The 23,151-nt window shown below is 42.8% G+C and overlaps 2 protein-coding genes across 2 annotated transcripts; both read right to left on the reverse strand.

Moving 5' to 3' along the window:
• Positions 1 to 1,850: 1,850 nt before the first annotated feature.
• Positions 1,851 to 5,643, reverse strand: LOC111076342 (prominin-like protein). Its single transcript, XM_022370090.2, has 10 exons — positions 5,093 to 5,643; positions 4,878 to 5,025; positions 4,674 to 4,802; positions 4,408 to 4,595; positions 4,184 to 4,348; positions 3,967 to 4,097; positions 3,572 to 3,907; positions 3,388 to 3,500; positions 2,323 to 3,325; positions 1,851 to 2,253 (listed from the first exon to the last, which is right to left on the reverse strand). The coding sequence occupies exons 1-10, from the start codon at positions 5,478 to 5,480 to the stop codon at positions 1,969 to 1,971; spliced, it is 2,886 nt and encodes a 961-aa protein (XP_022225782.2). The 5' UTR covers positions 5,481 to 5,643; the 3' UTR covers positions 1,851 to 1,968.
• Positions 5,644 to 14,983: 9,340 nt separating this feature from the next.
• LOC111076337 (prominin-like protein) lies at positions 14,984 to 18,577 on the reverse strand. Its single transcript, XM_022370084.2, has 11 exons — positions 18,315 to 18,577; positions 18,190 to 18,223; positions 18,001 to 18,122; positions 17,797 to 17,925; positions 17,531 to 17,718; positions 17,307 to 17,471; positions 17,090 to 17,220; positions 16,695 to 17,030; positions 16,511 to 16,623; positions 15,446 to 16,448; positions 14,984 to 15,376 (listed from the first exon to the last, which is right to left on the reverse strand). Exons 1-11 carry the CDS (start codon positions 18,575 to 18,577, stop codon positions 15,092 to 15,094), a joined length of 2,769 nt encoding a protein of 922 aa, XP_022225776.2. The 3' UTR covers positions 14,984 to 15,091.
• Between the last annotated feature and the right edge of the window lie 4,574 nt (positions 18,578 to 23,151).

The raw sequence follows: 23,151 nt of genomic DNA on the forward strand, positions 1-23,151 counted from the left end.
TTCATTTTTTCAACTCTACTCAGTTCCCTCTAATAACCATCCCTCTATCCTGGCTTCTTCTGACATACTTCGTCCCCATCAATCTTATCCTTTCCACATGAATAGTTCTAACTGTATCTATCCCCCCTTTATCGACTATAATGACCTCTTAATTAATTTAAAGACATGTGAATTTTCTTTTTCTACCGGCCCCGATATGGTTCCTAGTGCTGTTCTTAAACTTTATGCAGATTCTCTCTGTGTGCCCCTAATTAAACTGTTAAACCTATCTCTCGAGCTCGGCGATTTTCCCACCGTCTGGAAAGACTCATATATTATTCCCATTCATAAAAAGGGGTCTAAATCGGATGTTTCTGATTACCTTGGGATCTCCAATTTATTTGCCATTCCCAAACTCTTCGAAAAAATAATTGCTTCCCAGCTCCAACACTTTTCTTGTCCCTTATTCTCTGAATTGCAGCATGGATTTGTAAAACGTCGGTCTATTTCGTCTAACCTCCTGGAATTCTCCACTTTTGTGCATGAAAGTGGGTTTGAAAGCTTGGGTTTCGCCAAGCAATCTCAAACTGACGTAGTCTATACTGACTTTAGTAAAGCCATTGGATTCAGTAAATCATAATCTGCTTATTCATAAATTATCTCTCCTAGGGTTTCCGTCTTAACTTCTTCTTATTGGTTTTTGTATCGTCGGGGGTACCTCAAGGTAGCCATCTTGGCCCTCTATTGTTTAATTTGTTCATCAATGATCTTCCCCAAGTCTTAACTCATTCCCGAGTACTTATGTATGCGGACGATGTGAAGTTATGTTTCTCCTATAGCGACCACATGTCCCCGTTATGTCTCCAATCTGATCTTGACGACCTCAACAACTGGTGCTTAATAAACATTCTTCCCCTTAACATTTCCAAATGTTACGTCATGACATTCCATCGCAGCAAGCCTTACCTCTTTGACTACAATATCCATAACTGTTCCTTAAACCGCCTTTACAAAATTACTGACTTGGGAATTATCTTTGTACCTAATCTATAACACAGACACATACATATCCGCTATTTCGAATAAAGCCAAATGCGTCCTGGGCTTTATCAAAAGGTGGTCTAAGGAGTACCACTAAACTTTTATATGTATCCCTTGTCCGGCCTATCCTTGAATACGGTTCCTGCGTTTGGTCTCCGCATTATCAAAAATATCAGGATATGATTGAGTCCGTTCAAAAACAGTTTATCCTTTTTGCACTTCGTGGCCTTAATTGGGACCCCTCTAGACATCTTCCTTCTTATGAGAGTAGGCTCCGGCTACTCGATATCCGCTCTCTTGAAAGCCGTAGGATTTGCCATGGAGTGCTTTTTCTTCACAAACTTCTCGCTGGTGAGGTTGATTCCACTGCCCTCAGTAGCCTTATTAGCATTTCTGTCCCTTCCCGCCCGACTAGGCATTACTTTCCGCTTCCGCTTCATCTTCAACTCTGTCTTTCTAATTACTCTGACCATGAATCTTTCCGTAGCCTTTGCCGAAACTCCGATACCTTCTTCCATCTGTTTTCCTTCGACACTAGTTCTATTAAGGTAAAATCTTTGTTAACAAATAACTTAAATTAATTAATCTTAACCTAATAGGCTATAGGCTATTTCCTGACCACAACCTTCTGTGAGATGGACCTTAGCGGCTATTTAGCCAATAAATTAGTCATATTGGGTCAGGATAATATTCATATTATCATATGAATATGATATTCATATTACGTTATAATTTGTTAGTTTAAATGCTCATAGTTGAACCTTATATAATAAATACAAATACATAAAATGAAGAATAAGAAGTGATTAAAAAGTATATCTGAAACCGTTTTATTATTACCATGATACTGGTATTCCTAACAAGAAGCTCAACAAACTGGATCAGGATTTTCCGCAAGAATCCTCTAGAATTCAACGAGCATTGGATGAATGATGACACTTGGTTGGGCTACTCTCTTTTCCGCTTACTCTTCTCAATCTGCAGCTCCGCCAGTGCTGCCTGCTGTCGCTCCAAATGTCGTGGGGGGTGTGGAAATCCCACGGGGAAATCAGTACCGGGCGGCCGTGGGGTATACGCACGTTGTACCGTCGCACAGTTGGGACATTTGTGGCCACCATCCTCAACAGAAGCCGTTGGATATATTTTCAGGTACAAGCACATCAGACGATGGCATATGAAGAGTATCGGCAGAAAGAGCAAGGAGCACAGTAGCATGCCCACCCAGGCACTATTCTGTAAAGATGAGATAGAGGATCAGTACGATACGATTACTTGTGGACTTGAGGGGCGACTTGTACTTACGAGGGGATTCACTAGGCGCTCGCAAATGAAACTAACGCCCCGATAGTAAATGTAGGCGAGTGGCTGGCAATGGCCGACATGCGTGTTGGATTCATAAATTAGCATATCGATATATTCGCGAAGCTGGCCGTTGATGGCGTCGGTAAGATTCTGGGCTAGATTGTTAATATAATCCCTGCCTCGTTCTTGGATAAATTTCTGGGCCCTCAGTATCGCACTGAGCAGTGTATCAATCGAATCGCCGAATTCTAAGTTTTCGTACAAAATAAGTTTATCGACCTTCGGAACCATGTTTTTGATCTTAGTCACAAGCACCCCACATCTGGATTCGAAGGTGTGATAGAAGGTCTCGCCATCGATGCGGGCATTATGCAATGCCACGTGGGCATTCCAGTAGTAGTAATGGTACGTGCTCCATGAGTAATAGTCGGGCGGTGCACCGCCATGATACGTCCAATAATTTAATTTACTATCAAGCACTTCTTCGGCCATCTTTCGCAACGGCTGCGTCATATAGGGCACAATGTGGAAGTACATAAAATGTTTGCACAAATGTGACAAGTAATGGGCGGAGTGGTAGGTCGAGAGATTGCCGTCGCGCAGTTCGCGAAGCAGCGTTTTTTCTTCGTCAGTCAAGAGGTAGATCTGCGACAGATCCTCTGTAAACTGTTTCGTGTCTTTGGCGTCATCGAGTGATATCTGCAGGCCTGTTAACTCGTCGACATCGAAAAGATTATTCACACGCAGCAGATGAAAGATGGACTCATTTGCCTGACAGTGCTTGATGGCGCTCGACATACGCATGGGTGGCACAAAAGCATCATCGGCGAGCGTCGATAATGTACTCAGATCGATCAAAGCGTCCAGATTCCGAAAGAGTGTATTCTTGTCGCCTTCGCTGGACGGGGAGCAGGCACCCTCATAGGTCACCAGACCGATCAGAAAGTAGAATAATCCAATTAGTGTGACCCACGAATATATACAAAATATAATAATCATGGCCCTAAAACAGTGTCAAATAAAATCGATGTACATATGTGTTCTTATGCTGAAACTGAAACTTACATGAGCAGACAGGAGGCGCCCGTACCCTTGCTGCAAAACCCAAAGGCACCGGCTGTCGTCCGACTTGGACCGATGCAGCCGCATAAGAGTGCCGAGATCAGGACTATGATTAGCTACGAGGTGTAGGCGACAGATAAAGCCAAGAAAAGAATAGTTAAGCGAAGCGAAGAAAATCTTTACTTACTATGAAGATTAAGACGCATGTAAATTCATAAATATCATCGCGATCTTGTCCAAACTTTTCGTAGACATCGTCGTATGTCTTGGTCGTGCGCATCGTATTGAGATGAATATCACTGATCACTGCTTCAATTAAGTTGCGTATTGTTGAGGCATATTTAAAAACGAGACCCCGCCCCTTGCCAATATCTCGCATAAATGGCGGAATGATCAGTTCCATCTGCTTACGGATTTTGTCACTTACTAATTTGAGGCGAGCAATGCCCCTCTTTGGTATCTCAAAATACTTCTCCTTAATAATCTTTTCCATTGCCTCCACATAAAGTGTAGTATTGGGAAGCTCCAGGCAGTGTAGGTAGTTAGTTAGCTAGTAAAGTTAAAATTTTAAAATTTAAATACCTGATCATAGTACAGACAGCGCCTATGACCCAAATTTACAATGTCCTTATAACGATGGAAAAGAAACATATCTCTTCTTGTACATAAAACGGAGGCTGCATAATCGAGGTCTCGCTTCATTCCTCGAAGACCTGAAGACCCGAAAGTACGAGTATAAATTCACAATGAGACACAATAGAACGTTATGTACGAGTATGACTCGTATTTCTATAATTACAGTCTCGATACGTGGAACCACAGAAGCGAAGTTCCTTCTCCATCTTATCCACCTCACGCATGATGATTAGGGCTTCTGGAATGTTGTCCAAAATGCGCTCCAATTCAACCAGCGCATTGCTATCGGATGTGTCCGCGAGGTCCAGAAAGATGTGCTTATCCGCATCTACGGATAGAATGTGTCGATGGGTGGGAAGGGGTGAACGAAATTTGTAAAAAACTTACTTTCCAATACATCGATCACGTGCGTCTCCAGTTCCATAAAGTTTTTCACATAAATATGCGTAATGTGATCAGCCACATCCTTCAAAAAGACGCAAGTGTCCTTGCTACCGCGCCGCATTGTCATTGTAGTATCATCGAATCCCCGATCCAAAAACTTGTTCGACACAAAGGCAATATAGACACCAAAGCTGCGAACATCCCGAACACACCATTAGGGCCATTACACACAGAGCCAGGTGCAGATGCAGACCCAGGGCAAAACTTACCATAGGCCAACGACGAGGATCGCTAGGCACGTGCCGCAACACATGCGCCTCCGGAAGTCCACTGCGCTAGTGCACGTCGGACATCCCTGCTTGCAACGGCGACAGCAGCAGAGACAGCAATAGCATACACTGTAGGAAAAGGCAGGGAAGAGACAGAAAATGTTGGATACTCCTACGGGGCGTTGCTGAACATTCCTCACTTACCCAATACACGGAATGAGAATGATGCCGGCTACGAGGAATATCACGAAGAAAAGCAGCAGCCAGTAGCGAGCCAATAGATCAGACCAATCGTTGCGCTCCACCTTGGGGCCCAGAGCCACCACATCATTGCCCATCGCCATAATGTATTCTGTAGCAAATGAGCACAGCAATGGAAACATCGGTGGAATGAAACCAGCCCGCGGTTTGATACTCACTCTGTGGCAGCGCGGGGTCGTCGGTGAACACCAGCTCGAAGAGATTATGCGTAAAGTTGTAAATGAAATTCACGGATTTGGTTGGTGAGGTAAGATCCCGGGAGTAGTTGGGACGCCCCTCGTACCTTGTGTACATGACAGGAGGCCAGTGCAGCTGTCCAACCTGTTCGTGCGTCGTGCCGTCACCCTCGTAACCCGCACGCCACCAGGATGGAGTTCCTGTGTCATTATCCGCCGCCGACTCTGTTGTTGCTGCCCTTGGACCTCGTTCATCGTACTCTTCATTTTCAATGGGCACCTGAGCCAGGACAAGCATCATCACTGATGCCAGAACGAGAACGTACACCGGACCATGACGCCTCATTCGCCGATGTACCGCAGGTGTCATCCTGTGTCAATAGATTCGCAGTTTCGAATCTTCTCTCAAAGCGCGGATCCTTATTTTGTGGGTTGTGTGAATATACCAATGTTGGAAACACACGTGAATGAGTATGAATAGAAGACTTGTTTTGTGTCGAGCAGAGTGATAGATATTGGGGGAAAGGTATGACACTGAATGACACTTAAATCTGTAGTTGGTTTTTTGCTTTACTTTTCTACAATTTGTTGACGATGGCGCCTGAGACACACCTTATCCGCCTTATCCAAATATAATGCATTGCTACACTATTAAGTTGCCCTTAAGCCGGCAGAGCAGAACAACAGCAAAGGTGAAAGGTTGTTGGAAGCGACAGGAACTATGCTGGATTATGATGCCCCTGATGTGCAGGGCGCTTCCAAATAGGCAAAGTCAAAATAAACAGGCCCATAATGACAATTGTTGACGATGGCGCCTGACGTCACATGGACCGGCGACACATGGACCGATCCTGACGGTGAGATTGAAAATTGGGAAAAGGAGGAAAAGAGTTGAACGAATGGCAACCGGAAACTGTGCCAGTGGTTGATGCTGTCAGAATTATTGGCTTCTGCAACTTAAAGGGGTAGCCTCAAATGATATTAAAGCTCAACCCATTATCCACTTAAGATTCGGCCCGATCCAGGGAGCTCTTCGTTGCTGTTTCTCCTACGATAAATTGTAAAATCCATGAATATAATGTAACGAATCGCATTCCAACTCATTATTCTGTCGCTGTGCACGCTGTATATTCCGGCTCAGGCTCGTCGGCTAGGGGGGTGGTGGTCTTGCTCCCCTCCCATGATTGGCCTTTCTTCACTATAATATTCTAAATAAGTTGCGTGCTAGGAACAAGCGAAAACCGGGATAGAGAATCCCACTCACTTCCGACCAACAAACACACTAAAGGGAATGGAACTACTCCGCTGCACCTGCTGGATCTCCTACTACGACCTCAGGTGTTGATGAGGCGTAACATGCCCACCTTACCGTTGGCCATTCTTCCCCCTGGCCCACTTCCGAATGGCCCCTTCTTAGGGCAACTCTTCTAGGGCATGGGATTAGCCGATGTCAAATACAAATTACTATTAGCACATTATAACATTTATTTACGAACTAAAACCCAACGATATATTAGAAAATAAATAAATAAATAAATATAGGTAAATATAAATAAACGTATATAAAACAATTGAGGTAAAAGTGCAAATAAAAATGAAAATTACTAAATATAAACAAATAAACCAATAAAAAAAAGTTTGCGCTCCGCTTGAGCTTATTCCTCTTGCCAGCAAAAAAAAACCCGCAAAGCAGACAAGGAAAAGCACTCAATTTCGAGTGAAACGTCCGTCTCTATTGCTGTTCCTTCTCTTCGCGCCGATCAATGCTATGCCTTCGACTCAATTCGCGGACCTATGCTTTTTTTGCCGCTTTCAGTCGGAACTGAATAATAATTGCAAGGTACAGGGCCGGGAAACATATTAGAACGGATCGGTGGTGAAGACGAGGGCCAGCACTAACGGAATCGCATAACTAACTCACTAACCCTAATTTAACTCAACTATTGAACTATTTATACCCGTACTCAAAAAAGAGTTAAGGGGTATATTAGATTTGTTGTAAAAGTGGATGTGTGTAACACAGAGAAGGAAACGTTTCCGACCCCATAAAGTATATATATTCTTGATCAGCATCAATAGCCGAGTCGATATAGCCATGTCTGTCTGTCCGTCTTTCCAGACTCATGTGATATCACACTGGTACAAGTGTATTTCAAAATTTCGCCCCGCCCCCTTCCGCCCCCACAAAGGACGAAAATCTGTGGCAGCCACAATTTTAAAGATACTATAAAACGCAGTATCAAAGAGAATGACCATATCTACCAGATTGCCGAATCTGAATCAGATCGGATCATAATTATAGCCAGAATGATGAAATTAATTTTCAGTTGCTTCCCCTGTGCCCTCCTGCCAACGACAACGCAACTCATTTTCCTTCTCGCTCGCACACTCTGCCGCGTTCAGTGCGCGAGCAACCCCTAGCGGAGGGGATGTAGAATCTAAATGGAACATGAAACAAAGATTTCTTGATTTTTTTCTCACCATTGCTTTCCCCTGTTTTCTCACTTACCCCAAACGGACTCACCGCTATCTGGGTTTTCTGGTGGGCAACACAGCCCTTACCCTCTTCCAACTCGGCACAATCGCAATAAAAAATCGAAAAACTGAACAACCAGACCCGAGAAGCAAATTATCGCACTTATTGCGGCCACTACACAACCGGCTTGATCGAATTTATAGAGGGAATTGTCGATATGGACGCTAGCGTTCTGGCGGCAAGTCCTCTAACAGGTCCACGGCATAAGAGAGAGTTTGACATTTGAACCTTTAGCGCATTTATTTTCCGGCTTGACCTTCCATTCGCTAACCCACTTGAGCACTAGTGGCGCCACCACAACCAACCTATATTTCCTACTACAAGCGCTACAATAAATGCATTGAATGCAAGCCAGGAATAAAGGATGCTGCTTGGCATCATTCGAGAAGACGATTTATAATAGCATTTACATTTGTGTAAATCTCAAGACATCTATTGCCATACGGAATTGGCGGTACATACAAGTATATATCTACTTGCAGAACAATCTGGCCACTTAAATGCTGTCTGTCACATGTGAGAAACCGCCAACTGCATTTGTCAAGCTACTTTGCTTTTTCAGTAGCGTTGTATTGCTATATGTTTATTAACGAGACGATGGTTGCTCAGATTAAATATGGTTTATTGTTGTAGACAGTATATACAGAGTCGAAGGGATAGCGAAAGGTTTGAGTTAGGTTGATGAAGAGAGCACGGCGAGTCGGTTTGATAGTTAGCTCGATTCAAGACGTGGTCAGACGGGGGACGGCACGCTAATTGTTTTTCCGGCTGCTGGCTCGTCGGCTCGAGTGTGGAGTTCTTTCTATTTTTTGTATCCAAAGCTAAGGCCTACTCTATTATTACTTTAAAATTCTAACGCGTGTCCAATAACTAAGCCATTAATAACAAGACGGAAAGCACAGCACCTAATAAGACGGGAAAAATGTAAACAGGAAAACTGCATAGGCCAACAATAATTTATATCCGTAAGAAATGAGATAAATTCACAAAAATCATATGCATGCATTTAAATTTAGATTCCCTCTAATTAAAATGGCGTGGATGTATGGGTGCCGGAGGCAAAGATGTTATGCTCCCTCTTCTTCTTTTTCATTCTCTCTATAGAGAATTTGTCACAAACAGAAGACTGGGAAGCCCATAAAATATTAAAAAAACTTTTAGGTTAGTAGGCTAGTGCAATTTTATGCTTCATCTCTTGACTATTTAGTCTCCACACTTTCTTCACTCTTTTGACGTCTATTTGCTCTATTTTCCTCGATTACCGGTGTCTAGCGAGCACCGTTATTTTGGCTTCGCACTTATTGGCGTAAGTTAAGGGGAATGTAGAGAACGGTTAGCGAGAGGCAGTAGGGTAAACAAAAATTAACGGAAAAAAACGATTGTTAGGCAGAATAGAGTTTATTCGGGGTTTTTATACCCGTACTCAAAAAAGAGTTAAGGGGTATATTAGATTTGTGGTAAAAGTGGATGTGTGTAACGCAGAGAAGGAAACGTTTCCGACCCCATAAAGTATATATATTCTTGATCAGCATCAATAGCCGAGTCGATAGAGCCATGTCTGTCTGTCCGTCTGTCTGTCTGTCCGTCTTGTTGAGCGCCTAGATCTCAGAGACTATAAGAGCTAGGGCAACCAAATTTGGTTTCCACACTCATGTGATATCACACTGCTACAAGTGTATTTCAAAATTTCGCCCCGCCCCCTTCCGCCCTCACAAAGGACGAAAATCTGTGGCAGGCACATTTTTAAAGATACGATAAAACTAAAAACGCAATATCGTAGAGAATGCCCATATCTACCAGATTGCCGAATCTAAATCAGATCGGATAATAATTATAGCCAGAATGAAGAAATTAATTTTCAGTTGCTTCCCCTGCCCCCTCCTGACAACGACAACGCAACTCATTTTCCTTCTCGCTCGCACACTCTGCCGCGTTCAGTGCGCGAGCAACCCCTAGCGGAGGAGATGTAGAATCTAAATGGAACATGTACATTGTACAATCTACATGTTAGATGTAGAATATACATTGTAGATGTAGATATCAGATGTAGCAAAAAAATGTAAAATGTAAAATTTTTTTTTTTCTAAAATTCTATAAAATCAGAAGATCAAAAATGTATATACTGACTGAGTACGGGTATAAGTAGAGTCGCGTCCCCAGAAGCGACTCGCACGTTCCTTCTCGTTTTTTACTATAAAAGTTTCTTTTTTAAAATCAGAATATGATCCGATTTCGTCGCTATTGTCCGCAAATCTAAACACATTGTTTTCGGTAGCTTGGGGAAGGTTGTTATTGAAATTCGGTGCCTGAAACAATCTCAGAGTTGGTACAGCACCTGATTTTAATTTTTTATTGCCAAAATACTTTTTTTCAAAATGTTGATTGCATATATGCGCTTTATTTAAATTTACATCCGGACCTAGATTACAATTTGCAACCCACAGACGACGAACATTTTCGTTTTTGGGAAATTTGAAAAGGCGTATAGAAAAATGCTCGGCGCCATTCCTGTACCCTTGCAAGCACGATTCTATAACGCACCTGGAGCCAGCTTGTCTATGGTCCTTAGTTGGTAATTCCATAATATAATATATTAAGAATAATAATAAAAAGAAGAATATAAAGTATGAATAAGATATATGTATGTTATAATAAAATAGTAAATAGGTTATTTATTTGTATTGTATAATATAGTAATCAAAAATAGTATAGTAATAATAATAAGAACAATATAAATATGTATGTAAATGATGATATTATTAAATCGCAATATCGAAATAGGCTGTTCGAAATCGACTAACAGCAACGCAATCCAACTCGCAATGACAAAAAAGATTTTCGTTGCTAGGCGTCAGAGTCAGAGGACACAAATACAGGCATAGAGTTACACACGCACACGGTTTATATTCGACACAGCTGCAAAGGCGCTCTCTCTCGGCTCAAGCCGGAGAGAGCCGAGTGGCCTGCCGAAGCTATCGGCTCCCGACCCGAAGGCTTGGGAGCCAATCGTCCAAAAATTTTATGCAGGCAGTTTTTAGTCGATTTGACGCCTCTATGTGTTGTTTGCTTAGTGGCCAAAGCCTCAGAGCTGCATTCTCGATAACACTCTCTCTCCCACGTTTTGCCACGATGTTGAAAGCACAGATCATTGTGTTAGAGCCATTTAATGCGAACCGTATCTTATTCCAAAATACTATGTAACCTATAGATGTAATCAAACTTGGGACATAACCCTAAATAAAAACACATAATTTGTAGTTCGTAGTTGTGCGTTAACACATCGAAAAGATTGACGGTCGGGCAGAAAATTCGAAGAAATGCTAAGTTTTATGGACCAGTAAAAAACCACGGAGCTAAAACATTGACGAGTGCTAAAAACAATGCCAAAACATTTCCCTCGAACATCTGCAATAGAAGAAACGAGAAGGAACGTGCGAGTCGCTTCTGGGGACGCGACTCTACTTATACCCGTACTCAGTCAGTATATACTTTTTGAGCTTATGATTTTTTAGAATTTAAGAATTAACAAAAAAAAAATTTACATTTTACATTTTTTTGCTACATCTGTTATCTACATCTACATATATTATGTATATTCTACATCTAACATGTAGATTATACATGTACCATTTAGATTCTACATCTCCTCCGCTAGGGGTTGCTCGCGCACTGAACGCGGCAGAGTGTGCGAGCGAGAAGGAAAATGAGTTGGAAGGTCGTTGTCAGGAGGGGGCAGGGGAAGCGACTGAAAATTAATTTCTTCATTTTGGCTATAATTATGATCCGATCTGATTCAGATTCGGCAGTCTGGTAGATATGGGCATTCTCTACGATAATGCGTTTTTAGTTTTATCGTATCTTTAAAAATGTGCCTGCCACAGATTTTCGTTCTTTGTGTGTGCGGAAGGGGGCGGGGCGAAATTTCGAAATACACTCGTAGCAGTGTGATATCACATGAGTCTGGAAACCAAATTTCGTTGCCCTAGCTCTTATAGCCTCTGAGATCTAGGCGCTCAACAAGACGGACAGACAGACAGACAGACGGACAGACAGACAGACGGACAGACAGACATGGCTATATCGACTCGGCTATTGATGCTGATCAAGAATATATATACTTTATGGGGTCGGAAACGTTTCCTTCTCTGCGTTACACACATCCACTTTTACCACAAATCTAATATACCCCTTAACTCTTTTTTGAGTACGGGTATAAAAACGAAGAACAGAGAGGAAAAACACCACACAAAAACGCCAATTCCGGTGTGAGTCTGTGTCAAAAAGTTTGCAAGCGAATTGGCCGTGCAAAAAATGGAAGAGAATTATCGACACAACGAAGACACCAGACACGCAAGCAATTGTGTGACGAGAGCGGTTTAATTTACAATCATGTAGAAAGTAGAACAGCACAGGGACGCCAGCTTGCGACAACGGTGACGAAGAAAACTGGTTTGGGTGAGCAACAGTGGTATCAAAGCTTTTTGATTTAACGGATTTTTCAAATATTTGAACGTTAATTAAATAAATATGTAATATATTTGAAATTTAAAAACAATTTGTTAGTCCAAAGTGTGGACTCAACTACAACTCCAAACCGAAAATTGTAATTAGGGTGCACAAGTATTTTTAAGATTGCATTTCAAAACATTTTTTTAAACGGTTTTAAAGCATTACAACGGAGGCCAGAGCCTTTTAAGAACTGAAGATTCCTATTTTGAAGAGGAGGCGTCTGGGAGAAAGAGTGTTTTGCAGGATCGACCCCTCAATAATTATGGCTTGAATGTGGGTGAGGGCGTGGATAACGATGTTGCGAGTATGGCTGGTGAGGACAGTGCAAGCGCTAATTTTAACGCCAGTCCAACTTGGCGAAGAGTGTATTGTGGAATATTTTATCGAAGGTATATCAGATGGCAAGGTATATAAGACGTGGATGTATCGTGCGAAAACAATCAAGGAGCTGAAAGATGAAAACTCTACTCATGGGAAAATAAAAGGTAAGGGAAGTAGTAAATAAGGCTATAGCGAGGAAGAAGTAGATAAATCAAGTAAACACAGTCCAGAAGGACAGATAAAGGGCTTTAAGTGCAACATGGAAGGCCATAAGGTAATCTATTGCAAAGGAGAGATGTTTTGCTACTATGACTGCAACCCTTCTTCTTCACATTTCAAAGAGTTGAAATCAGAAGAATACAATTCATTTCGTTAAGAAAGAGGCTGAAAATTAAAGCAGATTAATTTACATGAAATTAGTAGCCGTATTTGTGTCGTTTATCACCATAATTGACTCTGGATGAGATTTGTGCTTGATGAGGGATGATATCTTTCAGATTTTTTACGGTTTTAAGCTTAGATCCGAAGTAAAACAGCCAAGGAAGCTTTGATGTGGAATTTGTAGCGGATGGAATGGATTTTACTTCCATTTTTCATGAAGTTAAGCAAAATGATTTGGAGTACGCTGCTGTTATGGGGAACGAAATGATTGGACATTACATGCAGTTCAAACGGTGATCAGTTAAGAGATGAGATGAGTGAGTTTGCTTTGAAAAGAATGCTTATCAAAGAAACTATGAAAAATAACTTACAGTCGATGAAATCAATTTGTCTTACCTAAGAACGAAAGAGTAGCTTAATGTTGAATCACTTATGAAAGATCAAATAGTACCAGCAGACGACAAAATCGAAGAGGTCGTTAGCTCTCCAGTGTCTGAAAGACAACAAGCCTCACAGAGATATTTTGGATAAACTTAATATATTCGCAGATTTCTCAAAGGTTAGGCTTTAGCAGAAAAGCTTTTGGAGTACTTACTAGATCAGTCTAGTCAAAGGTTACTACCACTGCCGCCGATCATATTAAAAGTAGAGTTCATTCAGGAGCGAATAAAGATTCAGTATGGCCCTGAATAAGGTCCCTGGCAACAGGCAAAAGCTGGAAAAATAATCGAAGGCGGCAATCGCATTTAATTGTCGAATTTAAATTGATTTAAGAACTGAAGGTTCTGTGCCACTCTATGGTATTGTTATCGTACGTATGAATACCCTGTATTCAAAGTATATCCGACACAAAGGTCAAGAAAAATTGGTTTACAAATTCGGAACTTTGCAACGTTTCATTCGTGTAATCAATTCTTGAGTTACACCCAGATGGAAGCGTTTCCGACCCAATAAAGTATATATATTCCTAATCAGCATTAACAGCCGAGTCTATGTCTGTCTGTCTTTCTGTCCGTCTGTCCATCTTGATGAGCGCCTAGTTCTCAGAGACTATAAGAGCTTGAGGAACCAAATTTTGTTTCCAGACTTATGTGATATCACACTTGTAACAGTGTATTTCAAAAATTGACGATATGAGAAAATTCAGTATTTGATAAAAATCATAAGCTCACTGAGTACGGGTATAAAATTAGAGTCGCGGCCACCGCATTGATTCACAACGTTCCCTCCCGTTTTTTGTTTGGTGTTAGCGTTGGACAACATTTAATTAACAAGTCGTAGGCGTCATTTTAGCTGGGCGACATTTTAAATTTCCTTTTTTCTCTGAAACACAGAAATAGCTGTCACATAAACCGGAAGTGTTGGGGAGCACACACACATACAGAGGCTCAGTCAAAGAGCGTCAAAGAGGCTCATAATTAACTTGTTGCCACGCCCACGAAAAGCACTTGAAAAGCAAAGCAACAAAAATACTTTTGAAACACTCGGTAAACCGTTAAAAGCGGAAGAAGGAAACTCAACTTTCACTGCGACCCAAGCTTGCCAAAGAAATGAGACATTGACTCCAAGACGGAGTCGAAGTTGAAGTGGAAGTCGAAGTCCTAGTCTGTGCCGGATACTGAGTCCGAAACGTGGCTGAAACTTTTTCCATAGCTCGAACATAATTATAAAAGTTTCGACAAAATTTTGGCCAGGTGGGCAAAGAGCTGTTCCATACCATACCAGAAACAAAACGAAAACGGATGCCGCAGAGGAGGGAAACCAAAAACTGGACCAAGGTTTTGGCGCGGACCGGTTCGGCAAGTGACAAGTGGCAAATGCCAAGTGCCACGAGCGGCAGAAACAGAGTAATCCCCACCTGCTGACTCCTTGCATTCCGTTTCCAACTAATTAGCGGGCTATTCGAATTTTTGCTTAAACGCTTAAGATTTCGTTGAAATTGATCATTCATCACACATTCCGCCTAGGCCTGAATACCTATAGAATGAATCCTGCGCAAACGGTATTTGCATTTGTCCTCGGCGAGTCCATGAAAAATATGTTCCATCCGTGGACTTACGGCATCGAGAAGGTGTAGATGGAAACTCATCTGAAATCACATAATTGAACCAAAGAGATTTATTGATTTGTGTAAATTTTGTATATTTGAGAACCTTAACACATTGGATCAGAACTTTCCACAAGAATCCTCTAGAATTCAACGAGCATGGGATAAAAGATGACACTGGTCTGGGCTACTCGCTCTTTCGCTTACTCTTCTCAACCTCCAGCTCCGCCAGTGCTGCCTGCTGTCGCTCCAAATGTCGTGGGGGGTGTGGAAATCCCACGGGGAAATCAGTACCGGGCGGCCGTGGGGTATACGCACGTTGTACCGTCGCACAGTTGGGACATTTGTGGCCACCATCTTCAACAGAGGCCGTTGCATATATTTTCATGTACAAGCACATCAGACGATGGCATATGAAGAGTGTCGGCAGAAAGAGCAAGGAGCACAGTAGCATGCCCACCCAGGCACTATTCTGTAAAGATGAGATAGAGGATCAGTACGATACGATTACTTGTGGACTTGAGGGGCGACTTGTACTTACGAGGGGATTCACTAGGCGCTCGCAAATGAAACTAACGCCCCGATAGTAAATGTAGGCGAGTGGCTGGCAATGGCCGACATGCGTGTTGGATTCATAAATTAGCATATCGATATATTCGCGAAGCTGGCCGTTGATGGCGTCGGTAAGATTCTGGGCTAGATTGTTAATATAATCCCTGCCTCGTTCTTGGATAAACTTCTCGGACCTCAGTATCGCATCGATCAGTGTATCAATCGAATCGCCGAAATCTAAGTTTTCGTACAAAATAAGTTGATCGACATTCGGAATGATGCGCTTCATCTTATTCACAAGCGCCACATGTTTGTTGCTGAAGGCGCGAGCGAAGGTCTCGCCATCGATGCGGGCATTATGCAATGCCACGTGGGCATTCCAGTAGTAGTAATGGTACGTTTTCCATCCGTAATAGTAGGGCGGTGAATTGCCATGATACGTAAAATAATTTAATTTACTATCAAGCACTTCTTCGGCCATCTTTCGCAACGGCTCCGTGATATTGGGCAACACGCCATGCCACGTCAAACGGTTGCACAAATGTGCCATGTATAAGCTGGAGTGGTAGGACGAGAGATTGCCGTCGCGCAGTTCGCGAAGCCGCGTTTTTTCTTCGTCAGTCAAGAGGTAGAGCTGCGACAGATCCTCTGTAAACGGTTTCGTGTCTTTGGCGTCATCGAGTGACATCTGCAGGCGTGTTAAGTCGTCGACATCGAAAAGATTATTCACACGCAGCAGATGAAAGATGGACTCATTTGCCTGACAGTGCTTGATGGCGCTCGACATACGCATGGGTGGCACAACAACATCATCGGCGAGCGTCGAGAATGTACTCAGATCGATCAAAGCGTCCAGATTCCGAAAGAGTGTATTCTTGTCGCCTTCGCTGGACGGGGAGCAGGCACCCTCATAGGTCACCAGACCGATCAGAAAGTAGAATAATCCAATTAGTGTGACCCACGAATATATACAAAATATAATAATCATGGCCCTAAAACAGTGTCAAATAAAATCGATGTACATATGTGTTCTTATGCTGAAACTGAAACTTACATGAGCAGACAGGAGGCGCCCGTACCCTTGCTGCAAAACCCAAAGGCACCGGCTGTCGTCCGACTTGGACCGATGCAGCCGCATAAGAGTGCCGAGATCAGGACTATGATTAGCTACGAGGTGTAGGCGACAGATAAAGCCAAGAAAAGAATAGTTAAGCGAAGCGAAGAAAATCTTTACTTACTATGAAGATTAAGACGCATGTAAATTCATAAATATCATCGCGATCTTGTCCAAACTTTTCGTAGACATCGTCGTATGTCTTGGTCGTGCGCATCGTATTGAGATGAATATCACTGATCACTGCTTCAATTAAGTTGCGTATTGTTGAGGCATATTTAAAAACGAGACCCCGCCCCTTGCCAATATCTCGCATAAATGGCGGAATGATCAGTTCCATCTGCTTACGGATTTTGTCACTTACTAATTTGAGGCGAGCAATGCCCCTCTTTGGTATCTCAAAATACTTCTCCTTAATAATCTTTTCCATTGCCTCCACATAAAGTGTAGTATTGGGAAGCTCCAGGCAGTGTAGGTAGTTAGTTAGCTAGTAAAGTTAACATTTTAAAATTTAAATACCTGATCATAGTACAGACAGCGCCTAAGACCCAAAAGCGCAACATTGCTGGTACGATGGAAAAGAAACATATCTCTTCTTGTACATAAAACGGCGGCTACATATTCGATGTCTCGCTTCATTCCTCGAAGACCTGACGACCCGAAAGTACGAGTATAAATTCACAATGAGACACAATAGAACGTTATGTACGAGTATGACTCGTATTTCTATAATTACTTTCTCGATACTGGGAACCACAGAAGCGAAGTTCCTTCTCCAGCTTATCCACCTCACGCATGATGATTAGGGCTTCTGGAATGTTGTCCAAAATGCGCTCCAATTCAACCAGCGCATTGCTTTCGGATGTGTCCGCGAGGTCCAGAAAGATGTGCTTATCCGCATCTACGGATAGAATGTGTCGATGGGTGGGAAGGGGTGAACGAAATTTGTAAAAAACTTACTTTCCAATACATCGATCACGTGCGTCTCCAGTTCCATAAAGTTTTTCACATAAATATGCGTAATGTGATCAGCCACATCCTTCAAAAAGACGCAAGTGTCCTCGCTACCGCGCCGCATTGTCATTGTAGTATCATCGAATCCCCGATCCAAAAACTTGTTCGACACAAAGGCAATATAGACACCAAAGCTGCGAACATCCCGAACACACCATTAGGGCCATTACACACAGAGCCAGGTGCAGATGCAGACCCAGGGCAAAACTTACCATAGGCCAACGACGAGGATCGCTAGGCACGTGCCGCAACACATGCGCCTCCGGAAGTCCACTGCGCTAGTGCACGTCGGACATCCCTGCTTGCAACGGCGACAGCAGCAGAGACAGCAATAGCATACACTGTAGGAAAAGGCAGGGAAGAGACAGAAAATGTTGGATACTCCTACGGGGCGTTGCTGAACATTCCTCACTTACCCAATACACGGAATGAGAATGATGCCGGCTACGAGGAATATCACGAAGAAAAGCAGCAGCCAGTAGCGAGCCAATAGATCAGACCAGTCGTTGCGCTCCACCTTGGGGCGCCATAATGTATTCTGTAGCAAATGAGCACAGCAATGGAAACATCGGTGGAATGAAACCAGCCCGCGGTTTGATACTCACTCTGTGGCAGCGCGGGGTCGTCGGTGAACACCAGCTCGAAGAGATTATGCGTAAAGTTGTAAATGAAATTTACGGATTTGGTTGGTGAGGTAAGATCCCGGGAGTAGTTGGGACGCCCCTCGTACCTTGTGTACATGACAGGAGGCCAGTGCAGCTGTCCAACCTGTTCGTGCGTCGTGCCGTCACCCTCGTAACCCGCACGCCACCAGGATGGAGTTCCTGTGTCATTATCCGCCGCCGACTCTGTTGTTGCTGCCCTTGGACCTCGTTCATCGTACTCTTCATTTTCAATGGGCACCTGAGCCAGGACAAGCATCATCACTGATGCCAGAACGAGAACGTACACCGGACCATGACGCCTCATTCGCCGATGTACCGCCGGTGTCATCCTGTAACAATAGATTCGCAGTTTCGAATCTTCTCTCAAAGCGCGGATCCTTATTTTGTGGGTTGTGTGAATATACCAATGTTGGAAACACACGTGAATGAGTATGAATAGAAGACTTGTTTTGTGTCGAGCAGAGTGATAGATATTGGGGGAAAGGTATGACACTGAATGACACTTAAATCTGTAGTTGGTTTTTTGCTTTACTTTTCTACAATTTGTTGAAGATGGCGCCTGACGTCACATGGACCGGCGACACATGGACCGATCCTGACGGTGAGATTGAAAATTGGGAAAAGGAGGAAAAGAGTTGAACGAATGGCAACCGGAAACTGTGCCAGTGGTTGATGCTGTCAGAATTATTGGCTTCTGCAACTTAAAGGGATAGCCTCAAATGATATTAAAGCTCTACCCATTATCCCCTTGAGATTCTGCCCGATCCAGGGAGCTCTTCGTTGCTGTTTCTCCTACGATAAATTGTAAAATCCATTAATATATGTAAATGCATTGAATGCAAGCCATTCAGGAAGACGATTTATAATCGCATTTACATTTGTATAAATCTCAAGACACATACATACATATGTATGTACATACATATGCACATCTATTGCCATACGGGATTGGAGGTACATACGTACGAGTATATATATACTTATCCAGAACAATCTGGCCACTTAAAGGCTGTCTGTCACATGTGGTAAACCGCCAACTGCTTTCTTTATTTGGATTGAGGATTGCAAGGCATAGGGTATAGTGTATAGTACATATATGTAAGGAGATGCAAAACGAATGGGGGGGTTGGCACTAGTAGAGAGAGCAAAGAAAGACATTATGCAACGTCATGGAAAAACACACATACACACACATACGCACACACAACAATTTCACAGACAATGAATACGTTGGCAAAATGATCAGATGGGGGGTGGTGGTCGGGAGGGGTAAAATGCATTTATACAAGGTAAGGCAGAGAATAACGATGCCTCTCTCAGCGCTGGAATTCCACCTTAAGTGAAATGCACCTTGGACAGGAGTACAAAGAAATTTAAATAAATGCATGTACACGAGTTGAACAAAAAAAAAAAAAACAAGAAAATAAAATCACAACCATTGTCTGCACGCATGGTGGGTGTAGGTGGAGAAGAGAGCACACAGAGAGAAAGCGTGCGAGTGAGTGTGTGAAAGGGATGTGGTTGGGATGGGGACGGGGACGGGGACGGGGCATACAAGCACTTGACTACAACGTGCGGGCGATGACTTTGCATTTTGCATTACATTTTGCTTGTTGCAACAAAGCAGTTTGAAAATTATTGCACAATCCCTCCCCTCCACAGTTCTTCTTAGGTTTGCCAAGCACATTGCAATAGCGGTAGTCCCGCAAAATAATTCGGTTTTTGGGAATGCAAGTACCAGCAAAGGAGCGTGTACACAATAACAGAAATCACACACAACAGAAAATAACTTTAAAAATAATTAATAAAATTAAAAATTTTAGAATATACATGCATGTGTGTGTGTGTGTACCACATGTTAGTACATATGCTTAGTAGCATATGATCATTGGAATGCCTTTCGTCGCCTAGCGGGAGCTTAACCCAAGCCCCAACTAAAGCAGAATTAGCTCTGATCTATCGTAAATGAAAATCCAACCCTCATTCAGGGAGTGCCCCTAATTTTGGAGTGTTGGAGTTATTTAAAGACAGTCTTGTTGGTGCTGCTTGCACAAGCAAATGTCTTATTAATGCTCAGCACTTTATACGCACCCTCTCCCCTCTCTCTCACACTTTCTCTCTCTCCTGTTGCACCCGCATCTAGCGACAACTTTTTGCGGCTGAATGTCTTCGACTTTGCTTTCTGCTCCTTGCTTCTCTTTCTCTCGCTCTCTCTTCCTCTCGCTCTCTCGCCTTTTTCTCCTGGTCTGCGTCTCCTTCCTTGCACAGCGATGCCCTTGCCGCATCTTCCTTGCGGCTTCACTTGCAAATGTTGCAAAATAAACTGTGGATGCTTATGTGGGTGTGGGTGGAGGACTGCGTTTGTCCTGTAAAATGACAGTACAGTGGAAACTCAACTCATCTTCAGCCGACCACTGAATACTCCAAAGAGAGAGACTCACTTCCGTGAGGGATATATCACTTGGGTATTGAAGATTCAAAGCTCGCATGATTCCGACATATTTCAAATCGGAAAATGCCAAAATGGAACTCTTCATCGATATTCTTGCTGCTCCTTTGTGCGTACATCTTTCCGAAAGTAGTTATGGCCAGACTTTTCACTGTTTAATTTTCTCGATTCTCATTGATTTTTGGTCCCGTCTGGTGTGTGTGGGTGTGTGTGTGTGTGTGGGTATAGAAACTCCGGTCATAGAAAGTTCCCATCTGCTTGTGGACCATTAGTCGGTGAGTTAGGGGGTTTATCAGAGCACTTAGGATTATGAAAGCTGTGCAGAATTAAGGGGCAGTGCATATGCTGGCATGTCCCAAAGGAATCCCTTTTATTATTCATGTTCAAAGGAAATGAGGTTCCAAAAAATCCTTACACTACCTCATTTTGTAATCCTCCAATCAAATGGCAACCCAGGCAGAGCGATTGTTCAGTGCAACACAAGGATCAGATAGCATTGGCCTCTGCTGCTTCTTCTGTTCCTTCGTTTGGTGGCGCTTCCTTGGCAGGACAACACTCCACCCACTGTCTCTGGGCCATACTTCAACTTCAGCTGCGGCTTTCTTATGCAAAAATGCATTGTTGCCGCTTGTTATTTTTGCATAAAAGAAAATTGTTTATTTAGCTTTGGATATACATACATATATACGTATGTATATGTGTATGTAAGTATATGTATATACTATATACATTTGACAAGAACTGGCCAAGGACTGGATTCCATGAGGATGTCTTGCCATTGCATCGCATATTTTTGCTTCTCTTTTTTGTAAATAGAGTGGGGTACCCAAGCTGCTAAGCTGGAGCTCTAATAGACCCTCGCCAAGCCTTTTTATGCTGCTTATTATGGCTAGAGAGGATTCACAGTGGCAGACCACCACCACCACTACACCACTCATCCTCCTTGTGGATCCTTCTTATTTATTGTCAGGGAAATTCGAGTCGAGTTTCATTTTAATATGGTTATAATATACAATTTTTTAATGGCACATAATAACGTTAACTGAAGACTCCTCGTCGTCCTCGTCGTCCTCGTCCGTCGTCGTCGTCGTCGCCGCCACTAACTTAATAAGCAGCCCGCAAGTTAAAGTTTGAGTCCAGAGTGGGTAAAAGAGGTCTGCTGGACACGTTATGCAATTTAACAGAATTATTTAAAATTCAACAAACTTCTGCGGAAGTGGGGCATGAAAAGTGTGCGAGAAACTTTGCAACCTGCAACTTGCAACCGGGCAGCCTGCCATGCTGCCCCCAACTGCAGAAACACTACTTGAAACGATGCCATGGGTCAGTCCGTGTGGCACTGGTAACTTTTAAATTAACCCTAATTCAGAATGCAACAGCAGCAGCAACAAAATAAATACAAAAGGAACTAAATACAAAAAAAAAATAAAATAAAAAATGGGGTGGTGTGGGGTGAGCTGAGCAAGAGAAAGAATAGGGAAGGGAGCGAGCAACTTTGCAATATTCTTGCACATTTTTCAACTTTAACAATTTATTAAATGGGTCAAAAGCCACTAAAACTTCATTTATCATTGCATGAGCAGGCAATGCACCACGCCCCCAACCCGTAAGCAACCCCCACCGCATTCCACACCCACAACGAGGCCAACCCACCGAGCCAGCACGTCAGCCCCCGTTGAAATGCCAACAAATCGCAGAGACGAATGAGCTTGGCTTGGCAAACTTGAAGCGCTTCCGGAATGCCACAACTATTTTTTTTCCACCTTCCACTTAGTTGTTTTAACAAAGGTATGCTGGCACTTTGGGTATACTCGTAAATGCGGTAAATGCAATGGAGAGATAGAAATACTATTAAATCAAATAAATATGTAGTTTACATACTTCTCAAATTTATTTCTGGTTCTTTAGATTGAACTTTGATGGGTAGGAATCCTCACTATTAAGTCTCACATTAACTTTAACTAATTTAACTTACTTTTCACCTCAAACTTGTGAAATTTATTCGAATTTCGCAGTAAATAAAAATAAACTAAAACTAACTTAAGGTCATGTGTCTGAGCTGAAAAGTTGATAAAAATGATGGCCCAGTAAATACAGATCATATGTTTAAAAACACTCTTAAAGTGTAGAATGCATAGTTCTATGCGTATCTCTTTTTGTCGAATCAGAACAGGATCAACTGCATTTCTTTGGCTTTTCCTTTTGAGGTGCCATCTGTTGGACGGTGCGTGACAGGTCTTGGGGCATTGCTTGTGTTTGGTGTTCGTTCAGGAAAGAGAAATACGAGAGTCCTTGAGGTTCGCATTGTTCCTGGAAGAGGTGAGCGTGTGGTAGGCCTTGTTGAAGATCCCCTTGAAGGCGGAACTGTCGGTTAAAAAATAGAAATTCTAGACGCCTTGTTGTGGACTTCAGGGGTCTGATCTAGTCCGCCCAGTGGAATCTGTTTGCAGGGA

This window comes from Drosophila obscura, unplaced genomic scaffold (genome assembly GCF_018151105.1).
Source record: "Drosophila obscura isolate BZ-5 IFL unplaced genomic scaffold, ASM1815110v1 contig_25, whole genome shotgun sequence".
Lineage (NCBI taxonomy): Eukaryota > Metazoa > Arthropoda > Insecta > Diptera > Drosophilidae > Drosophila > Drosophila obscura.

Excerpts from the sequence above, each read along its gene's own strand:
- LOC111076342 (XM_022370090.2), bottom strand. The coding sequence starts at position 5,480 with ATGACACCTGCGGTACATCGGCGAATGAGGCGTCATGGTCCGGTGTAC. Across the intron at positions 4,803-4,877 it reads ATTCTCATTCCGTGTATTGG|TGTATGCTATTGCTGTCTCT; the intron begins GTAAGTGAGGAA and ends CTTTTCCTACAG. Across the intron at positions 4,098-4,183 it reads TGGTTCCACGTATCGAGACT|GTCTTCGAGGAATGAAGCGA; the intron begins GTAATTATAGAA and ends TCGGGTCTTCAG.
- LOC111076337 (XM_022370084.2), bottom strand. The coding sequence starts at position 18,577 with ATGACACCGGCGGTACATCGGCGAATGAGGCGTCATGGTCCGGTGTAC. Across the intron at positions 17,926-18,000 it reads ATTCTCATTCCGTGTATTGG|TGTATGCTATTGCTGTCTCT; the intron begins GTAAGTGAGGAA and ends CTTTTCCTACAG. Across the intron at positions 15,377-15,445 it reads AGCGCCTAGTGAATCCCCTC|AATAGTGCCTGGGTGGGCAT; the intron begins GTAAGTACAAGT and ends TCATCTTTACAG.